The following is a 26,978-nucleotide window of genomic DNA, read 5'->3' as shown; positions in this document are numbered from 1 at the left end:
ATGTGTGGAAATGACCGTCAATTCCGATGCGGTCAAGAGATGATGTGTATGGTTTCTTTATTCTGATTGTACTTGTTTGTATGTGGCATATTTTGAAGTTTGAAATGACGAAGGCGTTTTGTTTTGCTATCTAAACATGTTACCCTTTTGTCAACCTCTTTGAGCCTTATTTGTTTTCTTTCATACCCCTCTTTCGGAATCAACGACACAATTAAAGAAATGCAAGTGCCGGAGATACGCAAATGGAAAAAGAAGGAAAAAGAAAAAAAAGGAAAAGGAAGAAAGGAAAAGGAGAAAGAAAGAAAGAAAGGAAGAAAGGAAAAGAAAAAAAGAAAAGGGGAAGAAAAGAAAAGAAAAGAAAAGAAAGAGAAGAAAGAAAAAGAAAATGAAGAAAAGAAAGGAAAAAGAAAAAAAAGAAAAAGAAAACAAAAAGAAAAAGAAAGAGAGAGAAAGAAAATCGCAGCAACGTAGTTTCTATGATGTGAACTACGTTTGACTTGATCCCGAAAGGGTACGTAGGCAGCCTCTATGAGGTTCAGTCATACCAAAACAAAAATCCAAAAGTCCCCAAGCAAGACACTGGGGAAGAAATTGTGGTTGTTGTGAGAAGTTGGATTCCGAAAGTTGTAATTTTAACCCATTTTGAAATTGTTTTGAGCCTTTTATACCCTTTCTTTCTAACCCATCCAAAAACCTACATTACGGTCCAAAGAAAGACCTTTTGATCCGTCTTTGAGAAATGCTAAGTCAAGCAGGTAAGGTGATTCCTGTCAGGGGCAACGCTCCGGTCCAAACAAGGAAAATGAAGACGAGAGAATCTTATTGATGAAAATCCTCATGGGTAGCGCAAGGTGATGAAACCTGAGAGAAATAAAAAATGAGAGAGTCTTATTGGTGAAAACCTTCACGGGCACCTTGAGGCGATAGTAAGTTGAGAGAAAGAACGAAATGAGAGAGGTTTGATGGTGAAAACCCTTTGGGGCACTACAAGCCGAATAAGGAATGCGAATCAAATTGGATAAGTGGAGCAATGAAGCCCAGTTTCACGGCAAAAAGGAACAAGAGATGAACATCAGATTTGCTTAACAGAATAGGTCGCAGGTGCATGTCAAGGTCATTAGAGTCGGTATCCACATCCGATAGGTTTCTACTGTGTAGTTTTCTTGTTAGGAATCATCTCTTTCTATTGTCCTTTACTCTGTTCCTTTTGTTTTGTTTATTTCCCCTTTCTGAGTCTTTTGGTCGTAACAAGTGATGAATGACTTCAAAATTGGCCACCAGCTTTCCAATTGCACAGAATGGGGTCACAAGTCAGGAAAAATAACAAGAGCACTGAGCTGGTAATAATCCATATAGTTTGGGATCTTTATGAAACACAAAGTTTGGTAGATGTCGGTTCAGGAATAATGCAACAGATAGAGGGTATTGGGATTGAACGGGGAAAAAGGGTATTTCAGTGACACAGATGACGGGGAAAGTGGTTAATTAGTAAACATGCAAAACCTTCAAGAAGAATCAGTTATCACAGAAAACATATGGGGTCAGATAAGAAGATTAGAAGTAATAATTGAGAGATAGTCGTCAAGAAGGGCGGAAGTTATCAGCCAAGTTTCAAAGATGGTCGGACAACGCAAAGCATGGAAAGGAGAAAAGGAAAGCCATCTCAGCAAGAGTACCACAACCAACCACCGTACTTTTAAACTGACAGAATTTTCTTTGATTTGAAACAGGGGCATGGAAATGTTATTGATGGCAGAAAGATATGCTACAGGAGGATTATCAAACTGGGGTAGAAAATTTTCTGTCGTGTTGAAAATTTTCTTGAAGTCGGGTACCCATCTGAAGAACATGAAGGTCAATACAAGTGTTTTTAAAAAGAGAAAAAGAGAGAGAAATAGTTTTCAGGAAAGAAACACCAGTTCTAAGAAAAGTAATTTTTGAAGGAATGAAACACTGGTTTTTAGGGAAGTGGTTTTTTTTTTTGAAGGAGGACAACACCGGTTTTTAGGGAAGCAGTTCTGAAGGAAGATAATTCAAGTTAGTGGGTAGGTAAAACAAATTTTGAAGGAAAATGGTTTAAAGAAATCTTAGTCTGTTGAATCTTTCACCTAAGATAAAGAAACCTTAGTTTGTTGAATCTTTCACCTAAGATAAAGAAATCTTAGTCTGTTGAATTTTTCACCTAAGATAAAAATCTTAGTCCGATGAATCTTTCACGTAAGATAAATGCAAAAGTTGAAAAAATGAAAGGAAGGCATAATTTGGGAAAAGATGAAGGCAGAAGTCGAAAAAAAAGGGGGAAGGAAGGCATAATTTGTGAACAAGAAAGGAAGGCAGAATTTGAAAAGAAAGGAAGTTGGACTTTGGAAAATTAAGAAAGTCGGGATCACGCAAAAATGGACCTAGTCTGATAAATTATCTCCTAGAGTCAAAATCTTAGTCTGTTGAATCTTTCTCCTAAGATGAAAATCTTAGTCTGATGAATTTTTCACCTAAGATAAAGATAAAAATCTTAGTTTGATGAATTTTTCACCTAAGATAAAGATAAAAATCTTAGTCTGTTGAATCTTTCTCCTAAGATGAGAATCTTAGTCTGATGAATTTTTCACCTAAGATAAAGATAAAAATCTTAGTCTGTTGAATCTTTCACCTAAGATGAGAATCTTAGTCTGATGAATTTTTCACCTAAGATAAAGATAAAAATCTTAGTCCGTTGAATCTTTCTCCTAAGATGAGAATCTTAGTCTGGTGAATTTTTCACCTAAGATAAAGATAAAAATCTTAGTCTGTTGAATCTTTCACCTAAGATGAGAATCTTAGTCTGATGAATTTTTCACCTAAGATAAAGATAAAAATCTTAGTCAGTTGAATCTTTCTCCTAAGATGAAAATCTTAGTCTGATGAATTTTTCACCAAAGATAAAGATAAAACTCTTAGTCTGTTGAATCTTTCTCCTAAGATGAAAATCTTAGTCTGATGAATTTTTCATCTAAGATAAAGATAAAAATCTTAGTCTGTTGAATCTTTCTCCTAAGATGAAAATCTTAGTCTGATGAATTTTTCACCTAAGATAAAGATAAAAATCCTAGTCTGTTGAATCTTTCTCCTAAGATGAAAATCTTAGTCTGATGAATTTTTTACCTAAGATAAAGATAAAAATCTTAGTCTGTTGAATCTTTCTCCTAAGATGAAAATCTTAGTCTGATGAATTTTTCACCTAAGATAAAGATAAATCTTAGTCCGTCGAATCTTTCACCTAAGATGAGAATCTTAGTCTGATGAATTTTTCATCTAAGATAAAGTTTAAATTTTAAGATACATTGTGGTCTCTAAATTTTTAAAAGTTGCATTTCAGTCTCATCACAATTCAAGTTTTAGTTCTTATTAGTATGTGGTAACAAACAACCAGTTTTCCAAACTGGGGCGGAAAGTTTTCTTGTTTTGTCTTTTTGCAGTCAGGAACTCGCCTGAAGAACAGAGGTATACAATTCAAGTTTCGGAAATCAGGAGCCCGCCTGGATAACAGAGGAATACATTCAGTTCAAGTTCAGTAGTCAGGAGCCCGCCTGAATAACAGAGGTGATACATTCAATTTCAAGTTTCAAAAGTCAGGAGTCCGCCTGGAGAATAGAGACATACAATTCAAGTTTCAGCAATCAGGAGCCCGCCTGAAGAACAGAGGTGATACAATTCAAATTTTTAGTTATCAATTGATTTCTTTGTCTTTTTGCAGTCAGGAACCCGCCTGAAGAACAGAGGTATACAATTCAAGTTTCGGAAATCAGGAGCCCGCCTGGATAATAGAGGAATACATTTCAAATTTCAGAAGTCAGGAGTCCGCCTGGAGAATAGAGACATACAATTCAAGTTTCGGAAAATCAGGAGCCCGCCTGTATAATAGAGTCAGGAGCCCCCCTAGATAACGGAGGAATACATTCAATTTCAAGTTCAGCAGTCAGGCGCCCACCTGGAGGACAAGGGAAAACAACTCAAGTTTCCAGGGAAAACAGTTTCGAAGGAAGACAGTTCGAGTTTCAAGGAAAATGGTTCAAAGTGTAAGGGAAAATAGTGTCAAGTAACAAGGGAGGACAGTTCAGGTTCAGCAATCAGGCGCCCACCTGGAAAAAAGGGAATTCAATTCAGAAGGCAATTCAGAAGTTGATAAAGGATGTGAGCTGCTCAAGACATGGTCGAGGTCACAAGCACTACATGTCCGGTCCTGACCCAGAAGCTGTAGAAGAACGAGCTAGCACCTGCAGCTAACAAGTGTCAAGGTTCAAATCTAAAGTCTGTATGAAGAACCATTCAAGACTCAAGATCAAGCTTCAGAAGACTTATAGATAGGAATCTTGTAGCTCGTAGTCGATAGGCTTAGCTAGTCTTTTTCATCTTTTGATTTTTGATGTAATAACAGAGACCGCAGATTGGAACCTCGACGGAACGGCACCTCGACCGGATCTCTACCTCGGCATACTCCATCACCTCGCTCGTTTCTGAACTACACGTGGCCTGATTCCTTTATAGCCAAGGATATGTAGGCAGCTCAAATGCCAGAGTTCGGTCACACTCCCTTCTCTCTTAGTCTTAGTCTCTCCAAATAAGGGTCAGGTCAAAAACCTGTCTAGTCAGTCTTTGTCTGAAAACTCTGTACGTTTCCAGTCAAAGAGGGGCAGCTGTAGACATGTGATTTTTGACCCTCCCCAAGATCTTTTATATATTAGCGTAAAATATTTAATTTAGGCATAATATAGATATTTTAAGTAATTTTGACTTTTTTACTTTATTTTAGTACAAGAAAACAAAAATTACAAAAAAATAAGTTCATTAATATTTTGTAGTCATTTTTAATCTAAAAAATATATATAAAATAGTATCGTATTTTTATTTTTAATATAATGTTTGAAAATACAAAAAAATAGATTTGTTTTAATGGTTAGTTTTGTTTTAATTATTATTTTAATAGTAAGACTAATTAATAAATGGGCGCGTATTTTTAATCTCATTCGCGGCAAAAGAATAGAGCTTGGGCTCGGGCATCCCATCTTTAGGCCTAATTTTGGACCTAGCCCACAATTGCCAAGCCCATAATTCCTAGGCTCATACCCCTTAACTTAAAACCTACCACTAACCTAGACCTATATATATGAAACAAAGCCTAAGACTAGAAGGGGGGGGACCTAAAAAAAGAAATCGGAGGTCCTCATTTCCCTGACTGAGCAGCGTCGTTACCCCTTCTTCGACTCTCATCTTCATTCACAGATACCTCTAGAAATACACACCCACTCACGAGCACACACAAAAAAAAAGCTAGGAAATTTTCATTGAATTAACAAGTTTTCCCACGGATCTGTGTTTCTTAAAACAACAAGTTGCGTTAGTTTATCACATGATTTCTGGAATTTTGAAGGCAGATTGAGCTTCTGAAATTGTTGTTGCTTTGCTTTCCTTCACTGAAAATCAGTGGTCTAAACTCCATTCTCACATCCCAGCTTTTATTTGGTTGTTTGCTCTTGTATCTCCTGCTGAGAGTTACAATCAGCAACGGAAAGTGGCCGGCGTCCAGAGACCGAGTCCGGCGAGATTCAACTTCCGTCACCCTTCGACACCGGCACTTTGTAGGCCTGTCTCTATTACTCTGTTAACTGTAAAAAAACTCCGAGTTTTCATAGAGTCGAGGTTCTGGAGTTACAGTCTTGGTCAGCATTTGGTTTTGATCAAGTCGATTCAGACCCTTCTTACCAAAGGTTATTTTAGCACTCTACTACTTTTTCTCGTTAAAACACTGTGTTGATGTCTTTGTTGAGTGATTTTGAGTTGAATAAAATATCACATTTTAATGATCATGTTATTAGTTTTAATTTAATCTTTTGCTCGTTCAGGTCATGTTTAATGTTTATCTTTGGTAAATGTTTAGTCATTTTTGTATGTTAGTATAATAATGAAGATCTCTGTTTACGTAGCAATTGACCGGATACATCTTGATCATAATTCGTATATTTTTAACGTTTTCTTCCATATAGAATGTTAACAAAGTCATTTTGCCTTTTCTGCACATATGTCAATATCAATTCCATTTCTAGAAAGTTTTAGTCATAAGATAGATGTTACATAGATATGTAAATTGCACAAATAGATCGAGGTGCACCATTAATAAATTTTTCATGTCCCTCGCAAACTTAAAAGTGCGCAACTGCTTTAGGCACACTATTTAATTAAATTACCTTCTTAAACTCGGGTGCGCATTGATGCGACCCAAATCCAAATCTCGACGAAGTCGAAATGTGTTGACAATCACGGGTGCATTGATTGCGACGTGGTCCGAGATACGTTTTTACAACGTTGCAATTCTTATTAAATAATAATAATAATAATAATAATAATAATAATAATAATAAAAGCGGTTCAAAATTAAAAATCACATAAGCTAGAACGTGTATTAAAATCAGATAAAATCAAATATAACAGTTAAGCGACCGTGCTAGAACCACGGAGCTCGGGAATGCCTAACACCTTCTCCCGGGTTAATAGAATTCCTTACTCGGATTTCTGGTTCGCGGACTATTAACAGAGTCATAAATTTCCTCGGTTCGGGATTCAACCGGTGACTTGGGACACCATTAATCTCCCAAGTGGAGACTCTGAATAATTAATAATTAAATCCCGTTCTGATTGTCTTTTAAATGGAAAAACTCCTCCATGCCCTTTAGGCATACATGAGACCATCTAGAGGATGCATCTATTAAGACCATAAAATATCTAAACGACCCACTAGGTGGGTGAATAGGTCCACAAATGTCCCCTTGTATACGTTCTAAAAACGCAGGGGACTCAATCCCAACCTTTGTTGGTGATGGTCTTATAATTAACTTGCCTTGATAACAAGGAGTGCAAGAAAATTCATTATTTAAAAGAATTTTCAATTTCTTTAATGGATGCCCATTTGAGTTTTCTATGATTCGTCTCATCATAATTGATCCAGGATGGCCCAATCGATCATGCCAAAGTACAAAAGTATTGTAAGCAGTAACCTTTTGGTTTAAGGTAGAATGTGCCTCAATTGCACTAATTTTTGTCCAATACAGGCCACAAGATAAAGATGAGAACTTCTCAATAATTCTTTTCTGGCCAGAGACATTCTTGGTAACGATGAGATATTCCATATTATTCTCATCTATTGTCTCAATATGAAATCCATTTTTGCGGATATCTTTAAAACTCAACAAGTTCCTCTTGGACTTGGAGGAGAACATTGCATTCTCAATGATAATTATTGTTCTCATAGGCAGAGTTATAGTAGCTCTTCCAGAGCCTTCAATTAGATTACTACTACCAGAAATTGTAGTAATATCTGCCTTACACATACTTAAATGAGAGAAATATTTCTTCTCTTTGAATATTGTATGTGTCGTACATGAATCAATTAAACAAATATTTTTATAATTGAACTTTGATCCAAGTTTGCTTTAAAAGATATCCATATTTGCTTCTCATAGTTTGACATACAAAAGAAGTATATGAATAAATATTAGTATTTTTAGAGAAAAATGGAAAAGAAATAAAGTTAAACCAATAATTCAATAGTAGCCTTTAATGCATTTTCTGGTAAATTCTTATTATTATACAAATAATTACGCAAAAAATAATACAAGTACACATATGACTAATACAACTACAAAAAATTTATTTACAAGTATAAATTATTTGCATTTTTCTACACATTGTATGGAACATAATTGATCCGTGTAAGAAAAGAACATACTCATAAAAAACATTGAGGGTGAAGTAACAAAAGTTGTTCCAGGGTGCTTGTAAACCTTTCCTTAAAGAGAATTAAAGCAATGTATATGAAAATTAAAATCGTTAAAAGATCACTGAGACTAGAATACTAATTAATAGGATATTTACTCATTGTTTGTGAAATTTATAAAATTTCAGAAATAAAAATATTCTTAAGAACTATATAAGAAGAATTATAGAGTGCAATAAAAATTACAAGATGTTTATTCATTACATACTACGAATAGAAAAGCATAAAAATTAAATTGCTCAATCATCTCTAACCACAGATCCATCACCGATATTGTAAGACCATATTGGAAGCATGAAACGTTGTAAACATTTTTTCAAGCATATCATAGTCACTGATATTATCTCCACAGAGTTTCAATTTGGAAGTAATTCTAAACATAGCAGAATTATATTCAGAAACAGACTTAAAGTCTTGGAGCCTAAGATGAGCTCAATCATATCGTGCTTGTGGAAGAGTGACCAACTTTAAGTTGTCATATCTTTCCTTTAAATAATTCCACAAAACAAATGGATCTTTCACTGTGAGATATTCAATTTTCAACCCTTCATCAAGGTAATGGCGCAAGAAAATCAAGGCATTAGCACAGTCTTGTGTAGATGCTTTATCTTTATCTTTTATGGCGTCTCCAAGACCCATTGCATCTAAATGGATTTCAGCATCCAATACCCATGTCATAAAGTTCTTGCCCGAAATTTCAAGGGCAACGAACTTTCTTTTCATAATATCAGACATTAAAAAAAATACAAATTTGAGAAAAATTATACCTTAATTTTCTCAAAGATCTTCTTGAGATGGTAGAACCTCGTGTTGATAACGTGTTATAAAATATAACCCAAAATAACAATATAGAACAAGCAAAACAAACTAAGAGATATAGATAGAAAGAGAGGAAGAGAGATTCTTATTTCTTCTTCAATTGTGTGTATTTTCCTATCTATTACAAGGCCTTTATATAGGCATAAAAAGTGAAGAAAATATGTCATGGAATATGTCATTGAACATACAAAATATGTCATTGAATATGTCATTAAGCATTTGAGATGAAGATCATGGAAGAAGAGTAGACATCCACCATAATGTGATATTTACCATAACAAAATCAAAATAGTTAAAAACATCTATAAAAAGGAGTTGTTATCAGTTCTGGTTAAATACTTACCCCCACGGATATTTACACCAAATACTCGTACAGTTATTTACACTAAACTATGGTTAAGTGATTCAATGAGGTGAGAATGCTTACAATTTACTCTCTCCGGTCCAAAATAAGTGATTTTTTGGATGTTTTCACACAGATTAAGAAATTCACCTTTTAATATTAATTAGCAATGGAATTGACCATATTAACCTTTACTATCTCACATAAATACTCCTAACACATATTCCAACATTATTTACTCCAATGACAATATAGAAAAAAAATAACTAATTCATTCTTGAAATCTGAAAAAAATAACTATATTTTGGACCACAAGAAAATGGCCAAAAAATCACTTCTTTTGGACCGGAGGGAGTACCATGGTCAAGTTCTTGAAGTTATGTGCTAATTAACGCATGCCATGCATCTATTGGATTAATTTAAATACCCGATTTGAATAATTTTTTACCATAATTCTGCTCATTACACATTAAACTCGCTGTGAAACTTACGCAAGTATGACTATGAATGATTATTTTTGGGTTCAATGAGTATCTTTTAAAACTAGCAATGTCTAATTGCACTTTGTTTCAGGTAGGGATGTATATGGATCGGGTTGGTTCGGTTTTTATCAAAACTAAATCAAATCAACTATATCGGCTTGGATTGGTTCGATTTTGTCGGGTTTTCAGATTTTTTGATTTTTTTGTTACATGAATATTATTTCAATCTTACTTTGTTAAAGTTATAGATACAATTTTGATAAGTGAATACTCCAATTTTACGTTTAGGCCATCTCCAACCCTTGCATCCATTTTCTTCTCCAAAATGGAGTAAAGTTACTCGAACCATTACTCCATTTTGTACTCCAAAAAAGAATATTCCATTTTATATTCTTCTCTTTCTTCAATATTATATTATTATCTTTTATTTAAATTTTATTTTCTTATTTCTATTAAACAAATTCTATCTTTTTTTCTTTTTACATATTCATCACATATAATTTAATATAAAATTATTTTATACATTAAATTTTTAAATAATAATATTTGAAAACTATATATATAGATTATATATATATATATATATATATATATATATATATATATATATATATATATATATATATATTAACAATGAATTAAAACGTCTCAAATTATTGAGATACAAGATAATTAAATGCATATTATAAAGATATTACATAAACATAATTAAGTATATATAAAGAGATAAATTAAAAGAGTTAAATAATAATAATAATAATAATAATAATAATAATAATAATAATAATAATAAAGTAAGGATAAATAGTAATGGAGGAGATGAATATTGTTTTTATAGGAGATGAATAGGATGAATAATAATGGAGGAGATGAATAGAAATTTAGAGTAACATTATTCATCCCCCATTTTGGAGGGAAAATGGGGGAGCATTGGAGCCACATTTTGGCGAAAAAGGGATGCATTTTGAAGAAATGAGGGAGAGTTGGAGATGCTCTTAGTAAGAATTAAAAAAAAACTGACAAACGTATGATCTACAAAAATATTATTATGGGAGAATTTTTTTTCTATTAACACGTGATAATTATTTTCTTAGTCGTCTCTAATAATAATTTTTCGTTGACATATACTTTCGAGGTTAACCAAATTTAATAATTAAATAAAAAAATCAATATGATACCTAAATAATGATATATTCTATTTAAATTTGACTAATCGAAATATTTCGAATTCAAAAAAGATATAAGAAATCTTGACATATGATTATGGAAGAAAAAAGAAATGATTGGTGCATTTCAATAACACTTGATAAGAAAGTGACACAACCTATTATTTAAAGTAAATAGAAATGAATGCACTTCATAGTTATATTAAATATTACATCTTATGAGAGGATCCCAAATAGTTTTAGCTATTTTTAAAGAAAATTCTATATAAAGTCTTAAAAGTATATATAAAAATTATATATCTATATGATGGTTTGGTTCGAGTTTTTTACTCAATACCAAACCAAATCAAACCAAACCTAATTAATTTGATTTGATTTTTCGATTTGGTGTGGTTTTCGATTCGATTTTGGCACCCCTAGTTCTAGAGACCTTTTGATTGAAATTGAAATATGAAAGACAATAACAACATGCCCTAACCCTACATCTTTATTTCAGAATTATATTTGCACATGTTTAAGATCTTGCTTTTCTTCTTCTTTTGGGATAAGTAGTACATATATTTGTAAAGATAGTTATGGCAATAATGTTTTAAAAGGTGAGGGCATGATGCGAGGCGTTTTACCTTTGGCGAAGCGAGGCATAAGTTCCACAGATCTTTAAATTTTACTAATTTTAAGATAGTTTAAAATAAAAATAATTATAAAAATTACATTAAAATCACAAAATTATAACAAATAATCTGTTTAAAATATTTATAAATTATAATTCAACTATGAATAATTCAAAAAAGTATGATATATATCATAATATACAAATTAGCTGCAACGTCGTTGCAACTCAAACATCAAAGTAATGTATTCGATGCGAAATATTATATGTATCTCCTAAGCAGTAATGAATCTTGAAAGAATTTTGATATTATAATTTAATTTTTTATTTAAAATACTCCTTTTACAATAGACACTTGTAGTTCGGCCCTTCTCCGTACCTGCGCATAGCGGGAGCTTAGTGCACCGGGTTATCCTTTTTTTCTTTTTATTTAATATGCTTTTTATTTGAAAGAGAATTTATATAAAAATATAATTCACAATTTAAATATGATTCTCTAGCATTATTTATTTTTAAGTTTCAACAAGTTAATAAAGTGACACATAATTCACCATACTATATCATGATAACTAATTATTTGTAAATAGTTACTAGCTAATACTGAGCTATTAAATTAATAATTATTGTATCTCATAAACGTGAAAATAATAATATTTAGAAAAATAATTATAAAAAGATTATGTACTAATAATAAAGACATAGCAAAAGGTAATAAATAAATACTTTTAAATGAAAGATTTATTTAAAATTTACTAACATAGCAGTCTTAGCGGATAACATGCAATAATTTTTATTTTAGTTATGACATAAATACTCTCAACATAATGATTTATGATTAAGAAAAAAGTAATTTTGAATAGTCAACGATTTATTAAGAAAATTTGAGGATTTACAAGGTTAGTTACACACAATTGCATAAAGTTTTATTAGGCGAGCCCAGTACGCTGGGTGTTTGGCGTGTCCGGGGCGTAAGCCCCGACGGCCGAGATATAAGTATCACGGAACTAAGTCCCACACATAAGCTCATGGGTGTTTTACGAGCGCTCCGTCCCAGAACTAGCCCCGAGCGAGTCCCAATTCTGCCTTTTAAAATAGAGAATGACACTAATAAATAACAGGCCATATACAATTAGTAGCAATGCTTTCCCTTTTTCACGTTCCAGTCAATGGAATTTCTTTACATGTTGAAAATCAAAATTTCACTAATTTATTGTAGATATTTATTAAATATCTAAAAACTATTAGAATTGTGATTTCTTAAATTTTATATCGATTGAAATATATAAAATTTACTCCCTCCGTTCACTTCTACTAGGCACATTTTGACTTTTTACGCCCCTTAAGAAATAATAAATGAAGTGCATAATTTACTATGATACTCATATTAATTGATGCATATTTTATTGGATTTGAGAAAATAATTTGAAATGAGTAATAAATATTGTGAGTATAACAAGAAAAAAAATTATCTTCTCTTAATATGCGTAAAGTGACAAGTAAAAAATAAAAATATATTTTTAGTATACATGCCAAGTAAAAGTGAATGGAGGGAGTATTTTGGAAAAAAATAAGTAATCATTAAGTGGAAAGTGGACTTGGTCTTCCTATTAAATACTTGGCTGTGTATAATTCTCAAGTGGGCGACATGTTATAAAGTATTTTTCTATAGAAATTAAATACATAACATCTTCCCACAAGCTTCGTAGGGTTTCTACAATTTATTTCGTTTACCCATTACGTCAGGCGTCAACGTCCTATTACTATGGGACATTTAATACTTTTTTTTTGTTGATATTTTGGTTTGGGCGATATTTTTCTTTTAGGTTTTGAATTTAACTAGTTCCTTATTAAGCTAAATCTACTTTTTAATTCTTTTTTGTCAGAAAAATAAAACTAGGATTTCGTTCCATTTTAGGATTTAGCTGAAGGCATGACTATGAGCCCATTTAGACATAAGAATTTTTTACTTTTTTTTCCGAAAATTTTTCACTTTTTTCGAAATGGGTGTTTGGCAATAAAATTTTCAATTTTCACTTGAAGATGAATTTTAAAATTTTTCGAAAATTTGAAAATCTCCAAAAAACTGTTTTTCAAAATTTTCACTTAGATCACTCACAAAACTTCAAAAACAACCCAAAATTATATTCATGTCCAAACATAACTCTAATTTTCAAATATCATTTTCACTTTCTGGAATTTTACAATTCTTATGTCCAAACACCCACTATTTGATATTTCTGCATCGTTTAAAGGAGAGATCTGTTAAAGTATATTACTCTCATAAGTAAAGGCGGATCCAGGATTTGATAACTATGACCTACGGGTGTCGGTGTATTTATTGTAAACTCACCGCTAGTCAAGGACGTTAAATTAGGGTGTGCACCTAGTCAGTTTGCGTTGTTTTGAATTAATTCAATCTACTGATGAAAATGTTTGATTCTTTATTTGCAATCAAGGAAAAAATAATATAAACTAGATAAAGATGAAAAATGATATCAAAAGCATATTCTTATAAATATTTCGACGGCCCATAACTCCGGCGTCCGGCAAGGTAAGATCGCAAGATTGGTCTCAAAAGAACCCCCTTCTCTTTGCGAACAATCCCCAATTGATTTCATCCTCAAATCCATAGCCATCTGTAACAAATCTTGATTTTAGATCGAGAGTCACTGTAGCGCCAAGTTTTTCCAGAATTTCAGCGCTGCTTCTTCTATTTTCTTGTACATAAATGGTGAGTTAGCTTCAGTCATGGATGTGCAGGCCTCTCCCCAGTTTCATGCTGTGGGAGAGATGGATCCCAGCTCTAAAACAAATTCTTATGATTCACTATTCTCGGCAAAATTGCAAGCAGTAACTAAAATGATCCTTAAACCTGTCCAAAATGTTCATGGACAACTTATGATACAATTTTCTGTTAAGGAATTGGAGGAACACGCAGTTGAAGAAAGTCTCCACCAAGCTGTGGTGATGAAGCTGTCATATGGTGCACCAGAATTACTGGAACTTCGTAAAATAATTCTAGCACAAATTGGGATTAAGGGTCGATGCTTGATTGGCTTGCTCGCAGTTAGGCAACTGTTGATTCGATGTGATGCTTATGAGGATTTTGTAGCGATTGTCTCAAAACAGGTTGGTTATCTACAATACAAAGGTCAACAACATCAATATCGTACATTCCCATGGACTCAAGATTACGATCCTAAGGCGGAGACATCAACAACAGTGGCATGGGTGTCGTTTCCAGATTTGCCGACGAACCTTTTTGCAAAGAAGCTTTTACTATCAATTGCATCAGCCGTGGGAAAACCTATTGCTATAGATAAAGCCACACAACTAGGACAAGACCTAGCACAGCGAGGGTCAAGGTAATTATTGATCTCCTTGATAAGCATCCCAAGAATATTAAGTTACAATTCATTGATGAGAAATCTGGTAAGGTTATTGAGCATTTACAGGAGTTTGTGTTTGACAATCTTCCATCATATTGTAATGTGTGCAAACGACAAGGACATGTTGGTGAAGATTGTCGTTCATTGATGACAAGGAATAGGTCGAATTATGATATGCAACAGGAAGAAAATTTGATTGAGACGACTATTGCTACTGAACGTATAATGCCTGCTGAAGTTTTGGCCTTGGTTGAGGAGATGAGCAAGGTTGAAAAATTGAAAAGGGATGCCAGGGATTTCTTAAATGCATTACAGCTAGCTAAATCGTCAGGGAGCTTGGTTGATGTGGGAAACGACAGAACACATCAAAAGGCTCATGAATATGCAGAAGAAGCAATTAATGCAGCAGGGCATATAGCAGCAGCACATCGAGATAATGTTGATTCTGATGATGCAGGGCTTAATCCTGTTTCTAGTGCAATTGTCCCAGTTGCTGAAGCCCTTGCTAGAGTTGCTCAGGACTTGAAGGCTGCAAAAAATACTGTGGTTGATCGAGATTTAGCTGGAAGTTCTAAGGGTTCAGCTTTTGAACATGGGCTGATGGATGACAGTGCTTTAGCTGCAGCTGTTCGAGCAATTTTTGCCAAGAATAATGCAGCAGCAGCAGTACTAGGACAAGTTGACAAAGCTGTAAAATGACCAGTTTCTATAGGTTCACAATTGGAGGCTAATGTTGCATTGAATGCTACTGGTAATCGATGTACTGCTGGGGTTATTAAAGCTAATGTTGCACAAGTTGCTGAAAAACCAGCTGAGTTAATAGCTACTGCAGTGCAAAATGAGGAGCAAGAACTTGAAGATGTTGTTTTGGGAAGTGCAGCTGCAACAGGTTTTAAGGAAGGTGTTGGGCTCATTAATTGTGGATAGGAGACGACTAATAACCAGCAGATAACAGGTGCACTGAAGAAGGGAACTGAGACAATTGAAGCTTCTATGCAGGTACTCACGATACAGTGAAATCTGCTGTTGCTCGTACACAAGTAACTGATGTTTTTACGTCAGGTGCTAAAGGGGTGCAACAATCTAATGGTGGTGACTTCACGGTAGTAAATCGATCAAACAAGTCACCTAACTAAAAGAATTCTCGAGGTCTCACAAATCAGGTTATAGACGCAAACAACCTCAGGTGTTCTAACTCTTTGATGTTTTGCTAAATGAACCTACATTGGGGGATGTTGAGATGAACATACAACATGTTGATCATGATTTAGTTTCAACAATTAGGCTGTCCAATTCACTAGGCAGTGGAAAGCAACAGCAGTCCATGAAGAACGTAGATGCCCGATCAAATATCGAGGATCTTGCTCTTGTTCCTATTGACAAGCAAAAGGCAGGGGCAGTACCTAATGCAGCCTCACCAACTTTAAAGATATCCAATCCAGATCTGGCCAAGATGGTAAAGGATGCTCAGGCAGCGATGTTCATAAACACAACTCCAAAGATCCATGCTCCATTAGTTACATTGAATACCACCGTTCATGACATTCCATCCCAGTCAATGGAATCGTTTGGTGAGAGAGATGGCGATTCTGGGCAACAACTTTTATCTACTGAAAATAACCAATAGGTAGAGAAAAGTATGGCTGCAATATCTCAAGCAAACTATGCAAATAAAATGCTTGATTCCAAGGAACAACAAGATGTGACGAGTGAATTTTTCCTTACTCGCAAAACATGGGCTGATCAACGTGAACACGAGGAAGACACTAACTTTGACAACCTGAGAGTTTCTGAGGAGGAAGCAGATCATTGTTCATATACTTCAAATGAAGGGGCAGTGGAGGTGCACAAGGATCAAGTTTCAAGCTATTATCAAAGAGTGCAAATCAAGAAAGGTTTGAGTCCTAATGCTTTTGTTTTTGTACCTGTCGGGCAGCAACAAAAGCTTAGTAATGCAGCAGTTTCGAAGGAGATCGAAATTTTGTCGATGCACAAAGCAGTAGTTACTGGAAATAACAATACAACGGCTGTAAAATACAATTTTACACCTACTAATGTCCTCCATGCTATTGTTTCTGGGCAGCAGCAAATAAATTTTGTGCATGGACAGCATGTGCAGCTTGCAAGCAGTCCACTCCGACAGCAGCAGCAAAATCAAAGTATCGCAGGGGCTGCAGTAATGTCTCCAAATTCTGAACAACAACATGATGCTTTGCAGCAGGCAACACTTATTTCTTTGGAGGATAGAGAGTTACTTGACGCTTTGGTAAGACCTAAACTCCTAAACTACATAAGTCCAATGCAAGCTGCAAGCACTGGAAATGTGACTAAGTACAGGAATAACATGCAAGCCATACAACAACTTCAAAATACTGCAGCCTTAGCAAATACATAAGAAGGAAATGAATTGATAACACTTGACCTCCACGACAATCGACCGCATCCAGTGAATGTGGGAATAGATATGTATGAGGAAGGAGAAGAAGATGCAATTTTGCAACAATGCCGGGCAGAGGCATCAAGAAAAGGTGACCTATCACCTATGCATAGTGGAAAAATAAAGAAGGCACATACAAGGAAAAATAGTTGGGACGACAAGGTCAGTGATTTTTTAAATGTTAGGCGACCTCTAATGAGAGTTGCCAAACAAAAGAAGGCTGCCCCAACTACCTCAACGAGGTCCAACCGTTCAAAAAAGAAATGATGATTTTTGAATACTTTTTGAACACGGTTGAGGAAAACAATAAAGAATTACAAATTGAAGATTTTACATGTTTGGAAAAGATGGGACAGGAACCAAATTGGTACTTCATTCTATTATACCACTTTATTAGTATTCTCATTTGTAATATCATCACATAGTATGTTATAAACTCTGTAATGATCATTTAATATTTGGTACTCTCCAGTTCTTATTTTTTACATGCGTGCTAGTAGATGAGGCTTTTTCTTGGCCCCAATAGGATTAGTAAGGTAAGGTTTAGCCCGGTTTGTGTTACCTTGGTCCTATGTCTTTGGGAAAATACCAACACGGCTATGAGATTATATGCCCTCGTGAGACTTTGCCGGCAGCTACACCATGAATCCTCTACATGAGGCTGCCGTCATAAGGCAATGTGAGGCGCAGAGGAGTGATTATATAGCCAAGGCATATGGGTAACAAAACCGATGCTATTGTCCACCTTATTTGTACTTTTCCTAATTGTTGTATTTTTTTTCTTTTTTATTAATAAAAAACTATCCCTAGGCGCTTGCCTAGCGGATTGCCAAAAAAAAAACTAGGTCAAAGAGAATACAAAACAAAAAATCCTCCTCCTTCTCTCTAGGAAGAAGGTGAATAGTAATTCCGTCACTATTCACCAGGCCATAACTCCGGCATCCGGCAAGGTAATATCACAAGATTGGTCTTAAAAGAACCCCCTTCTCTTAGAGAACAGTCCCCAACTGGTTTCATCCTCAAATTCATAACCTATTTTTCTAGATATTAAATTCTATTTCGCGATTTACTGTAGCAAGCAGAATTTTCCAGATTTTGTTGTTATTTTCAGTTCTTCACGTTAATGATATGGTGACGTTTTGAGAAGCCATGGATGTTGTCATCTCTCCCCAGCCTTTGGCTATGGGAGAGCCACCAATAAAACCCACATATGCTCAGCAAATCACAACAAAAATAGACCCCATACCTCGCACAACTCCAAAACTCAAACCAATCCAGTTCATCCATGGAGAGCCAACTGTAATGTTTTCCTTAGAAGAACGACAACAGTTTGTTATGAAGGAAGGCTTGCATCAATCAGTAGTGATGAAAGTATCTCCAGGAGCACCAGAACTCAATGAGCAACGAGAATTACTGCCCAAACACTTAGGTGTTAAAGGTCGACGTATCATCGTTTTAATCGCACCAAGACAATTACTGCTAAGGTTTGATCGTTATGATGATTATGTAAGTGCTTTAGCTCACTATGTTAATTATCTGCTGTATAAGGGTGTTCAGCTTCAATATCGTGTATTTCCATGGACGATTGGTTACAACCCAAAGGAGGAAACAACAAAAGCAGTGGTTTGGATATCGTTGCCGAATCTGTCACCAGATTTGTTTGTGATGCCTTCATTATTGTCCATAGCATCTGCTGTAGGAAAACCAATTGCCATTGATAAGGCAACACAAACTAAGTCCAGACCTAGCACTGCTAGGGTGAAGGTGATCTTAGACTTGCTTGACAAACATCCTAATCGCGTAAGGTTGCAAAGTGTGGATACAATTTCTGGAAAAGTACTGGAGGTTTTTCAAGAAATCGTTTACGATAATTTACCATTGTATTGTAATTGTTGTAAGCATCAAGGACATGATGAAACTAAGTGTCGAAGACTTCAGAAAAAAAATCGTGATGAGGATGCTCAGATTGATGAAGAGCAGCCTCGTCAAGAACAAATTGGTGGTGCAAAATACAAGGGAGATTTGCGTCAGTTTTTGAATGAGATGAGGGCCTTAAATGATGGTGATCAAACTGTTGGAGATCACATTAACCATACAGATGCTACAAAGGTGTTAAGAGCTCCTCAAAGGGCTCATGAACACGCTGAAAATTTGATCAAGACAGCAGATGTAACAGCTGTATCTACAAGGCATATGGGGCATAATCCTGTTTCTAGTGCAATTGTCCCAGTTGCTGAAGCCCTTGCTAGAGTTGCTCAGGACTTGAAGGCTGCAAAAAATACTGTGGTTGATCAAGCTTTACCTGGAACTTCTAAAGGTTCAGCGTTTGTACCTGGGATGATGAATGACAGTGCTTTAGCTACAGCTGTTCGAACAATGTTTGCCAAGAATAATGCAGCAGTAACATTGATAGGACAAGTTGACAAAGCTGAAAGACGATCAGCTACTGTAGGTTCACAATTAGAGGCTAATGTTGCATTGAATGCAACTGGTAATCGTCCTACTACTGGGGTTATTAAAGCTACTGCTGCACATGTTGATCTAACTGAAAAAACAGCTCAGTTAATAGATAATGCAGTGCAATATGAGGAGCAGGAACTTGAAGATGTTGATGTTGTGAGAAGTGCAGATGCTACAGGTTTGAAGGCAAGTGTTGGGCTCTTTAATGAAAGGGTTATGACTTCTGTTGCTGGGGTTATTGACAATTCAAATACAACACATGCTTCAGCTCCTATCGTGCCACTAGATGAGGTGTTAAAATTGGACAAGGGGCTGCCTAAACAATCCAAACATGTTCACGCCTTCACTATCTCTACAAGAATGCACCTAGTTACTGCTGGTGCAATGCAGGCCGATGTTGATCGAGGAAAAAATGTTTTGGCACATGGTCATCAAATTTCTGCGGGGCAAGATAAAATAGGTGTCGGGGCAGTAGGTACTACAAAGAGTAACAACTGGAAAGTGGTGAACAAATCACCTAGCAAGAAGCAAACTCCAATGCTTCAAAATCGGATTGTACCATTAAAGGCTATTGGAGTTTCAAACTCTTTCGATGCTTTGGTGAATGAGGGTGAGCATGTTAATGAGGAACAACAGATGGGGTACGAGATACGACCAGATGCTGGAAAAACTAATTTTACAGGGAGTGAAAAGGAGCAGAAAAATGAAGCGGACAGTGTTCGCCTTGAGATCGCATCTGGTGGTAATCACAATGGTGAGACAAGTCAAATTCATGCTGCAGATACGCCAACGCTACATATTTCCAATTCGGAGCTTGATAAAATGGTAAACGATGCCGTGGCAGCTATGATGATGAACACAACCCCAAAAATTTGCCAACTACAATATCCAGGTAGTAGCAAACAACAACTTGCCAAGAACACAGGGGGTCGACTAATTGTGTCGAAGGACATTGTTCCTGTTGATGCGCAAAAGGCCGAGGTAATCCAATTGTCTACAGCAACCACGAGGTCCAGTACTCTAAAGATGCATATTTATAGTCCGGAAGTAGCCAAAATCATTAAAGAGACTCAGATGGATATGATGATGAATGCAAAGCCTCTGATCAGGCAACCATTGGTCGCTTTGAACACATCGGTGCAGGAGGTACCTACTCAATCGCTAGAATCATTTGGTGAGCATGGTGGTGAATCTAGGCAGATGATGATTTCTACAAGAAATAACAATGAGGTTATCAGTGCAAATGTGAGGGCGATGGCAATTAAATCCACGCTCTGGGATGACCAGCGTGAGTATGATGATGAAGAAGATTGTGGTGTTGATTTTGCTGGATACTCATCTAAAGAGGCAGATCATGAGGTTGATCAGGAGAGTGCAGGTGAAGAACTTGATTCAATAACACTGCCTAAACCAGATGGTATTCCAAATGCGGGCCACAAAAGCATGTTGAATCTCAACGCTCCAGCTTTCATTCCCAGGTACTCTCCAGTTGCTGCTCTAAAAGTCAAGGATGCATTAGCTGGAAACATAGTTCAAAATGCAGCCATACCTAGTAACCAGATTGATCCAGTTGGTCGAAAGTATGGGCAGCAGCAGTTGAATGCAAACACCTCAGGAGCTATAGTCACACTTCCAACTGGTGGACAGCAGCATCAGGATACAACGCCACCAGCTATCACTTTGCAGGATGGAAAGTTGCTTGATGCATTGCAGCAGCAGAATGAAAACAATGCAAGAGCAGGACAGCAACAGTTATCTATAAGGACACTTGTTATCACGATGGAAGACAGAAAGCTACTTGATACAATGGTAAGTTCTAAGCCCCTAAATTCTCTAAATACAAATCAAGTTGGTAGCACTGGGCGTGGGGATTGGACCAGCAACCAGGTGAAAGGCACAAAACAAAGTCAAAACAAGGCAACTATGGTTAATAGACAAGATGGAAATGGTTTGATGGCACAAGAATTTTTACAAGACATGCCAGATCCAGTATTTGTGGGTAGATATATGTATGAGGAAGGAGAAGAAGATGCAGTTTTGAAAGAATGCCGCGCACATGCAGCAAGAAAATGTGATTTATCACCTATGCATAGCGGAAAAAATAGAAAATCTCATACAAGGAAAAATAGTTGGGACGACAAGGTTAGTGATTTTTTAAATGTTAGGCGACCTCCAATGAGAGTTTCCAAACAAAAGCAGGCAGTCCCAACTACATCAACGAGGTCCAACCGTTAAAAAAATGATGATTTTTGAATACATTTTGAATACGGTTGAGGAAAACAACAAAGAATTACAAATTGAAGATTTTACAAGTTTGCAAAAGAAGGGACATGAACCAAATTGGTACTTCATTCTATTATACCACTTTATTAGTATTCTCATTTGTAATATCATCACAGAGTATGTTATAAACTCTATGATGATCATTGAATATTTGGTACTCTCCAGTTCTTATTTTTTACATGCGTGCTAGTAGGTGAGGCCTTTTCTCTGCCTCAATAGGATTAGTAGGGTAAGGTTTAGCCCGGTTTGAGTTGCCTTGGTACTATGTCTTTGGAAAAATATTCACATGGCTATGAGATTATATGCCCTCGTGAGACTTTGCCGGCAGCTACACCATGAATCCTCTACATGAGGCTGTTATCATAAGGCAATGTGAGGCGCAGAGGAGTGATTATATAGCCAAGGCATATGGGTAACAATACCGGTGCTATTGTCCCCCTTATTTATACTGTTCCTAATTGTTGTATTTTTCTTTTCTTTCATTAATAAAAAATTAGCCCTAGGCGCTTGCCTAGCAGATTGCCAAAAAAAAACTAGGTCAAAGAGGAAAAGTAAACTTTAATCTGCACATAATTGAGTAAAGTAGGTTTCGATGTTAAGCCTTAAGCCTGACAAGGTGCAATTTGACCATGGCACATGGTAGGGGTGTCAATGGATATTCGAAAACCGACTAAACTGACCGAACCGTACCGTAGCGAACCGATTTTAGGTTTCTTTTAAAGAAACTGTAGGTTTTTATATAAATCTATCACCGCACCGATAATTAGGGTAGGTTTTTTATTTTTTGAAAATAAACTGAAAAAATACCGAACCGTACCGAATAAATTTTACATATAAAAAATATATTTATATAGTAAGTTTAAAAATAATAGCATTTTTTTGGGCTTGGAATTATGAAAACTGTTACAAGCCAACAAGTAATGAAATGCAAAATACTAATTCTTAAAACCTATTATGCTACTTCTACTTAAACTTCATTAGCAAGACACAGTATTGTAGCGATTATGAGTAGCACACTACAATGTATTGAATATGTTTCCTTTCATATAATTTGGATTTATAGCAAGCTACAATGTATTAAATATCGATTTTATTGTTGAGTCCCAGCTTGGTTAATATATTTCCACTCGTGTGATTTATATTTTTTGCCTTTTACGTTGTTGTAAAATAATTGATGGATCTATACTCTAGCCATCTTTTATTTTTTTAATTCATTAGTTTAAACAGTAAAAATGTCTAGAGAGTTTTGCTAAGTTCTATAAAAGAACATATGTTATTGCATTCTACTTCTACCAGTGAATTTTACATGGTATTTTAAAAAATACCGAAAATTAACCGGACCGTACCGATACCGAAGAGAAACCGGCATGATTGGGATGGTTTCGAAAAGTCTAATTTTAGTTATATATAATAGAATAACCGAAAAATTAGTATGGTACAAGTTTTATAAAATAACCGACCGAACCGAACCATTGACACCCCTAGCACAGGGTGCCATTCTTTATTAATTTATGCTTTGTAATGTTTTTTTTTAAGATGCAATACCAACACCCCCTTTCCTCTACATAGATTCGCCCCTGCTCATAAGAGGCTGATGCACGGTAGTTCCAAAGGGTTATATATATATATATATATGCACGCATGCAAAAAATCACTAAATTTTCATCAAATTAATTTATTGCAAGTGGAGCATTAGCATAACTGGTAAAGTTGTTGTTATGTGACCAGGAGGTCACCGGTACAAGCAGTGAAAATAGCCTCTTGCAGAAATGCAAGTTAAGGTTGCGTACAATAGACCCTTAGCTTGTGATCCGACCTTTCCCCGAATCCTTCTCATGGCGGGAGCTTAGTGCACCGGGCAGCCTTTTTTTAAGTGGAGCTAAATAAAAAAAATAAAGTGAATAGCTCAAAGACAAAGTACTATATATAGTAGCAGAAAAACTCAAAAGTTCATCAAATTCATTTTCCAACTAACACATCAGTTCTTGTATTAATTTGCAGCTATGGGATTCTTGAAAATCCTTCTTTTTTGGATTATTTGCTCTTTCCCATGGCCTACTTTCCAGAATGATTTAGAGACTTATATAGTCCAAGTTGAACCACCAGAAAGCCAAATTTCTACTCAATCATCATCAATGGATTTAGAGAGCTATTACCATTCTTTTTTGCCTAAAACTACAACAATTAGCTCAAGGGAAAATGAAGAGCCAAGAATGATATATTCCTATCACAATGTAATGAAAGGCTTTGCAGCAAGATTAACAGCAGCACAAGTGAAAGAAATGGAGAAGAAACAAGGCTTTGTTTCTGCGAAGCCACAGAGGATATTGTCGTTGCACACTACTCATACTCCAAGCTTTCTTGGTTTGCAACAGAACATGGGATTGTGGAAGGATTCCAACTATGGGAAAGGCGTGATCATCGGAGTTTTGGACACTGGAATTGTTCCTGACCATCCTTCATTTAGCGACGTTGGGATGTCTCCTCCGCCTGCTAAGTGGAAAGGATTTTGTGAGTCTAATTTCACGACCAAGTGTAACAACAAACTCATTGGAGCCAGGTCTTTCCCGCTTGGCAATGGTCCCATAGATGAAAATGGACATGGTACGCATACAGCAGGCACAGCTGCAGGAGCCTTTGTGAAAGGTGCTAATGTATTTGGGAATGCCAATGGAACAGCAGTTGGTGTTGCCCCTCTTGCCCATATAGCCATATATAAGGTATGCGATTCTGATGGCAGTTGTTCTGATGTTGAAATTTTAGCTGCGATGGATGCAGCTATTGATGATGGGGTAGATATTCTCTCAATATCCCTTGGTGGAACTAGTAATCCGTTCCATACTGACTCTATTGCTCTTGGGGCGTATAGTGCAACAGAAAGAGGTATTCTTGTTAGTTGTTCTGCAGGCAATAATGGTCCATCCCAACGTACTGTAGCAAATGACGCCCCTTGGATTCTCACAGTTGGCGCTAGCACTCATGATAGAAAACTAAAGGCCACTGTTAAGCTTGGAAATAAAGAAGAATTTGAAGGAGAATCCGCTTATCATCCAAAGACTTCAAACTCAACATTCTTCACTCTATTTGATGTTGAAAAGATAGTACATGAGCAATTCGATGCCCCTTTCTGCGTACCAGGGTCACTCACTGACCCTTCTATAAGAGGAAAGATAGTCGTGTGCCTGGTTGGTGGTGGAGTTAGCAGGGTTAATAAAGGACAAGTTGTAAAGGATGCTGGAGGTGTTGGCATGATACTCATCAATAATCCAAACGATGGTGTTACTAAATCAGCTGAAGCTCATGTCCTTCCAGCATTGGATGTTTCAGATGCAGATGGAAAGAAAATTCTTGCCTACATAAACTCAACGTCGAATCCTGTTGCTGCAATCACCTTCCATGGAACTGTACTTGGAGATAAAAATGCTCCTATAGTTGCTTCATTTTCTTCTCGAGGACCAAGCGAAGCAAGTCGTGGCATCTTGAAACCTGATATTATTGGTCCTGGTGTTAATGTCCTTGCTGCTTGGCCTACCTCAGTAGATAACAACAAAAACACAAAATCAACGTTCAATATTATATCCGGAACCTCAATGTCTTGCCCTCACCTTAGTGGTATAGCAGCTCTCCTGAAGAGCGCGCATCCTGATTGGTCTCCTGCTGCTATTAAGTCCGCAATCATGACAACAACTTATACATTAAACCTTGCCAAGAATCCAATATTAGATGAAAGGCTCATTCCTGCTGATATCTTTGCCATTGGTGCAGGACATGTTAATCCATCGAGAGCAAATGATCCAGGACTAGTTTATGATACCCCATTTGAGGACTATGTTCCTTATTTATGTGGTTTGAACTACACAAATCGAGAGGTAGGTAAATTGTTACAAGGCAAGGTGAATTGTTCGGAGGTGAAAAGTATCCCTGAAGCGCAACTAAATTATCCTTCATTTTCCATCAGACTTAGATCAACTCCTCAAACATATACCAGAACTGTGACCAATGTTGGTAACGCGACATCAATTTACAAAGTAGAAATAGTTTCACCAAAAGGAGTTGCAGTGAAAGTTAAACCCTCCAAGCTAAACTTCTCTATATTAAACCAGAAATTGACATACCAAGTGACATTTACCAAGACAACCAATAACTCAGACAGAGAAGTTGGTCAGGGATTCTTGAAATGGAATTCTAATAGGCACTCAGTAAGCAGTCCAATTGCAGTTGTATTGTTAGTGGAATGAAATTGTTGTATTTTTTTTATTTATTTTTTTGTGTGATTCCATGACCAATGTACTTGTAGTAATGCTTTCAATCTAAAATGTAGAATAAGTGCAGAAAATACTCACATTTGATTATAGTGGAATGTTGGTCTTTTCGGTACATGTTTTATGTTATTTTTTTTAGTATTATTGCATTACTACAGTATTTAGTAGCAATCCTTCCCCTAATTCTCGTTCTTGTGGATAATATTTCTTTCACGAATTTTCGTCACGTGTCCTCCTTAAGAATTGACGTTTAATTTTGGTCCCCCTTAAAAAAATAGCGCAATATACTTTTCTCTTATCCTTCTCATTCTCCTTCTCCTTCGTATGTGTTGTAGGAAATTGAAAACTCATTACTTAGTTGTGATTGATTTGATTGAATATACTTGAAAAAACATGATTGTTGGATTTTATTGACTTTGATTATTGAATAAGACAAAGCGACCGGGTCTATTAATTTTTAATGGTCTAGATTGAATGTAACTATTAACTTTGATTTTCTTTCCGTAATAATGCTGAACAAAAGAGTGTAATTGAAGTCTTAGCTTGATTACCAGCTAAAGCTAATAGGTCAAGATGCAGATTTTGAAAAGGTTTCATATTCATATTCCACAAAAATAGCTGCAGTATATATGTGTGCTAAAGTACGTCAATTATCAAACTCAACTGGCCTAGTATTGTAGTGTAGTGTAGATATGGGGTTATTTTCTTTTATACAAATTTAGGATTATGTCGATCCATTTTCTCCCATTACATTTCCAATTCTTCTTCTTGTTATTTTGTGAATATAATCATTATAACTGAGGCCATTGTTATTGCTTTTCTTTCTATTTTTTGAGTATTACGTTGTCGGTGCTTTGTTTTTTACTTACTTTTGATGTTACTGTTCCGTTGTCTTACCATCATCGTAAGCCGGAGTTTAT

At 35.7% G+C, this 26,978-nt stretch overlaps 1 protein-coding gene across 1 annotated transcript; it reads left to right on the top strand.

The window, feature by feature from the left end:
• The first annotated feature begins 23,748 nt into the window (after positions 1 to 23,748).
• On the top strand, positions 23,749 to 26,173 carry LOC104214936 (subtilisin-like protease). The gene has a single exon (XM_009764663.2). It carries the CDS (start codon positions 23,800 to 23,802, stop codon positions 26,032 to 26,034), a length of 2,235 nt encoding a protein of 744 aa, XP_009762965.1. The 5' UTR covers positions 23,749 to 23,799; the 3' UTR covers positions 26,035 to 26,173.
• Positions 26,174 to 26,978: the final 805 nt, after the last annotated feature.

This window comes from Nicotiana sylvestris, chromosome 8 (genome assembly GCF_000393655.2).
Source record: "Nicotiana sylvestris chromosome 8, ASM39365v2, whole genome shotgun sequence".
In the NCBI taxonomy this organism is placed as follows: domain Eukaryota; kingdom Viridiplantae; phylum Streptophyta; class Magnoliopsida; order Solanales; family Solanaceae; genus Nicotiana; species Nicotiana sylvestris.
Note: the sequence above shows the minus strand (reverse complement) of the source record. Positions and strands in the feature narration are given on the sequence as shown.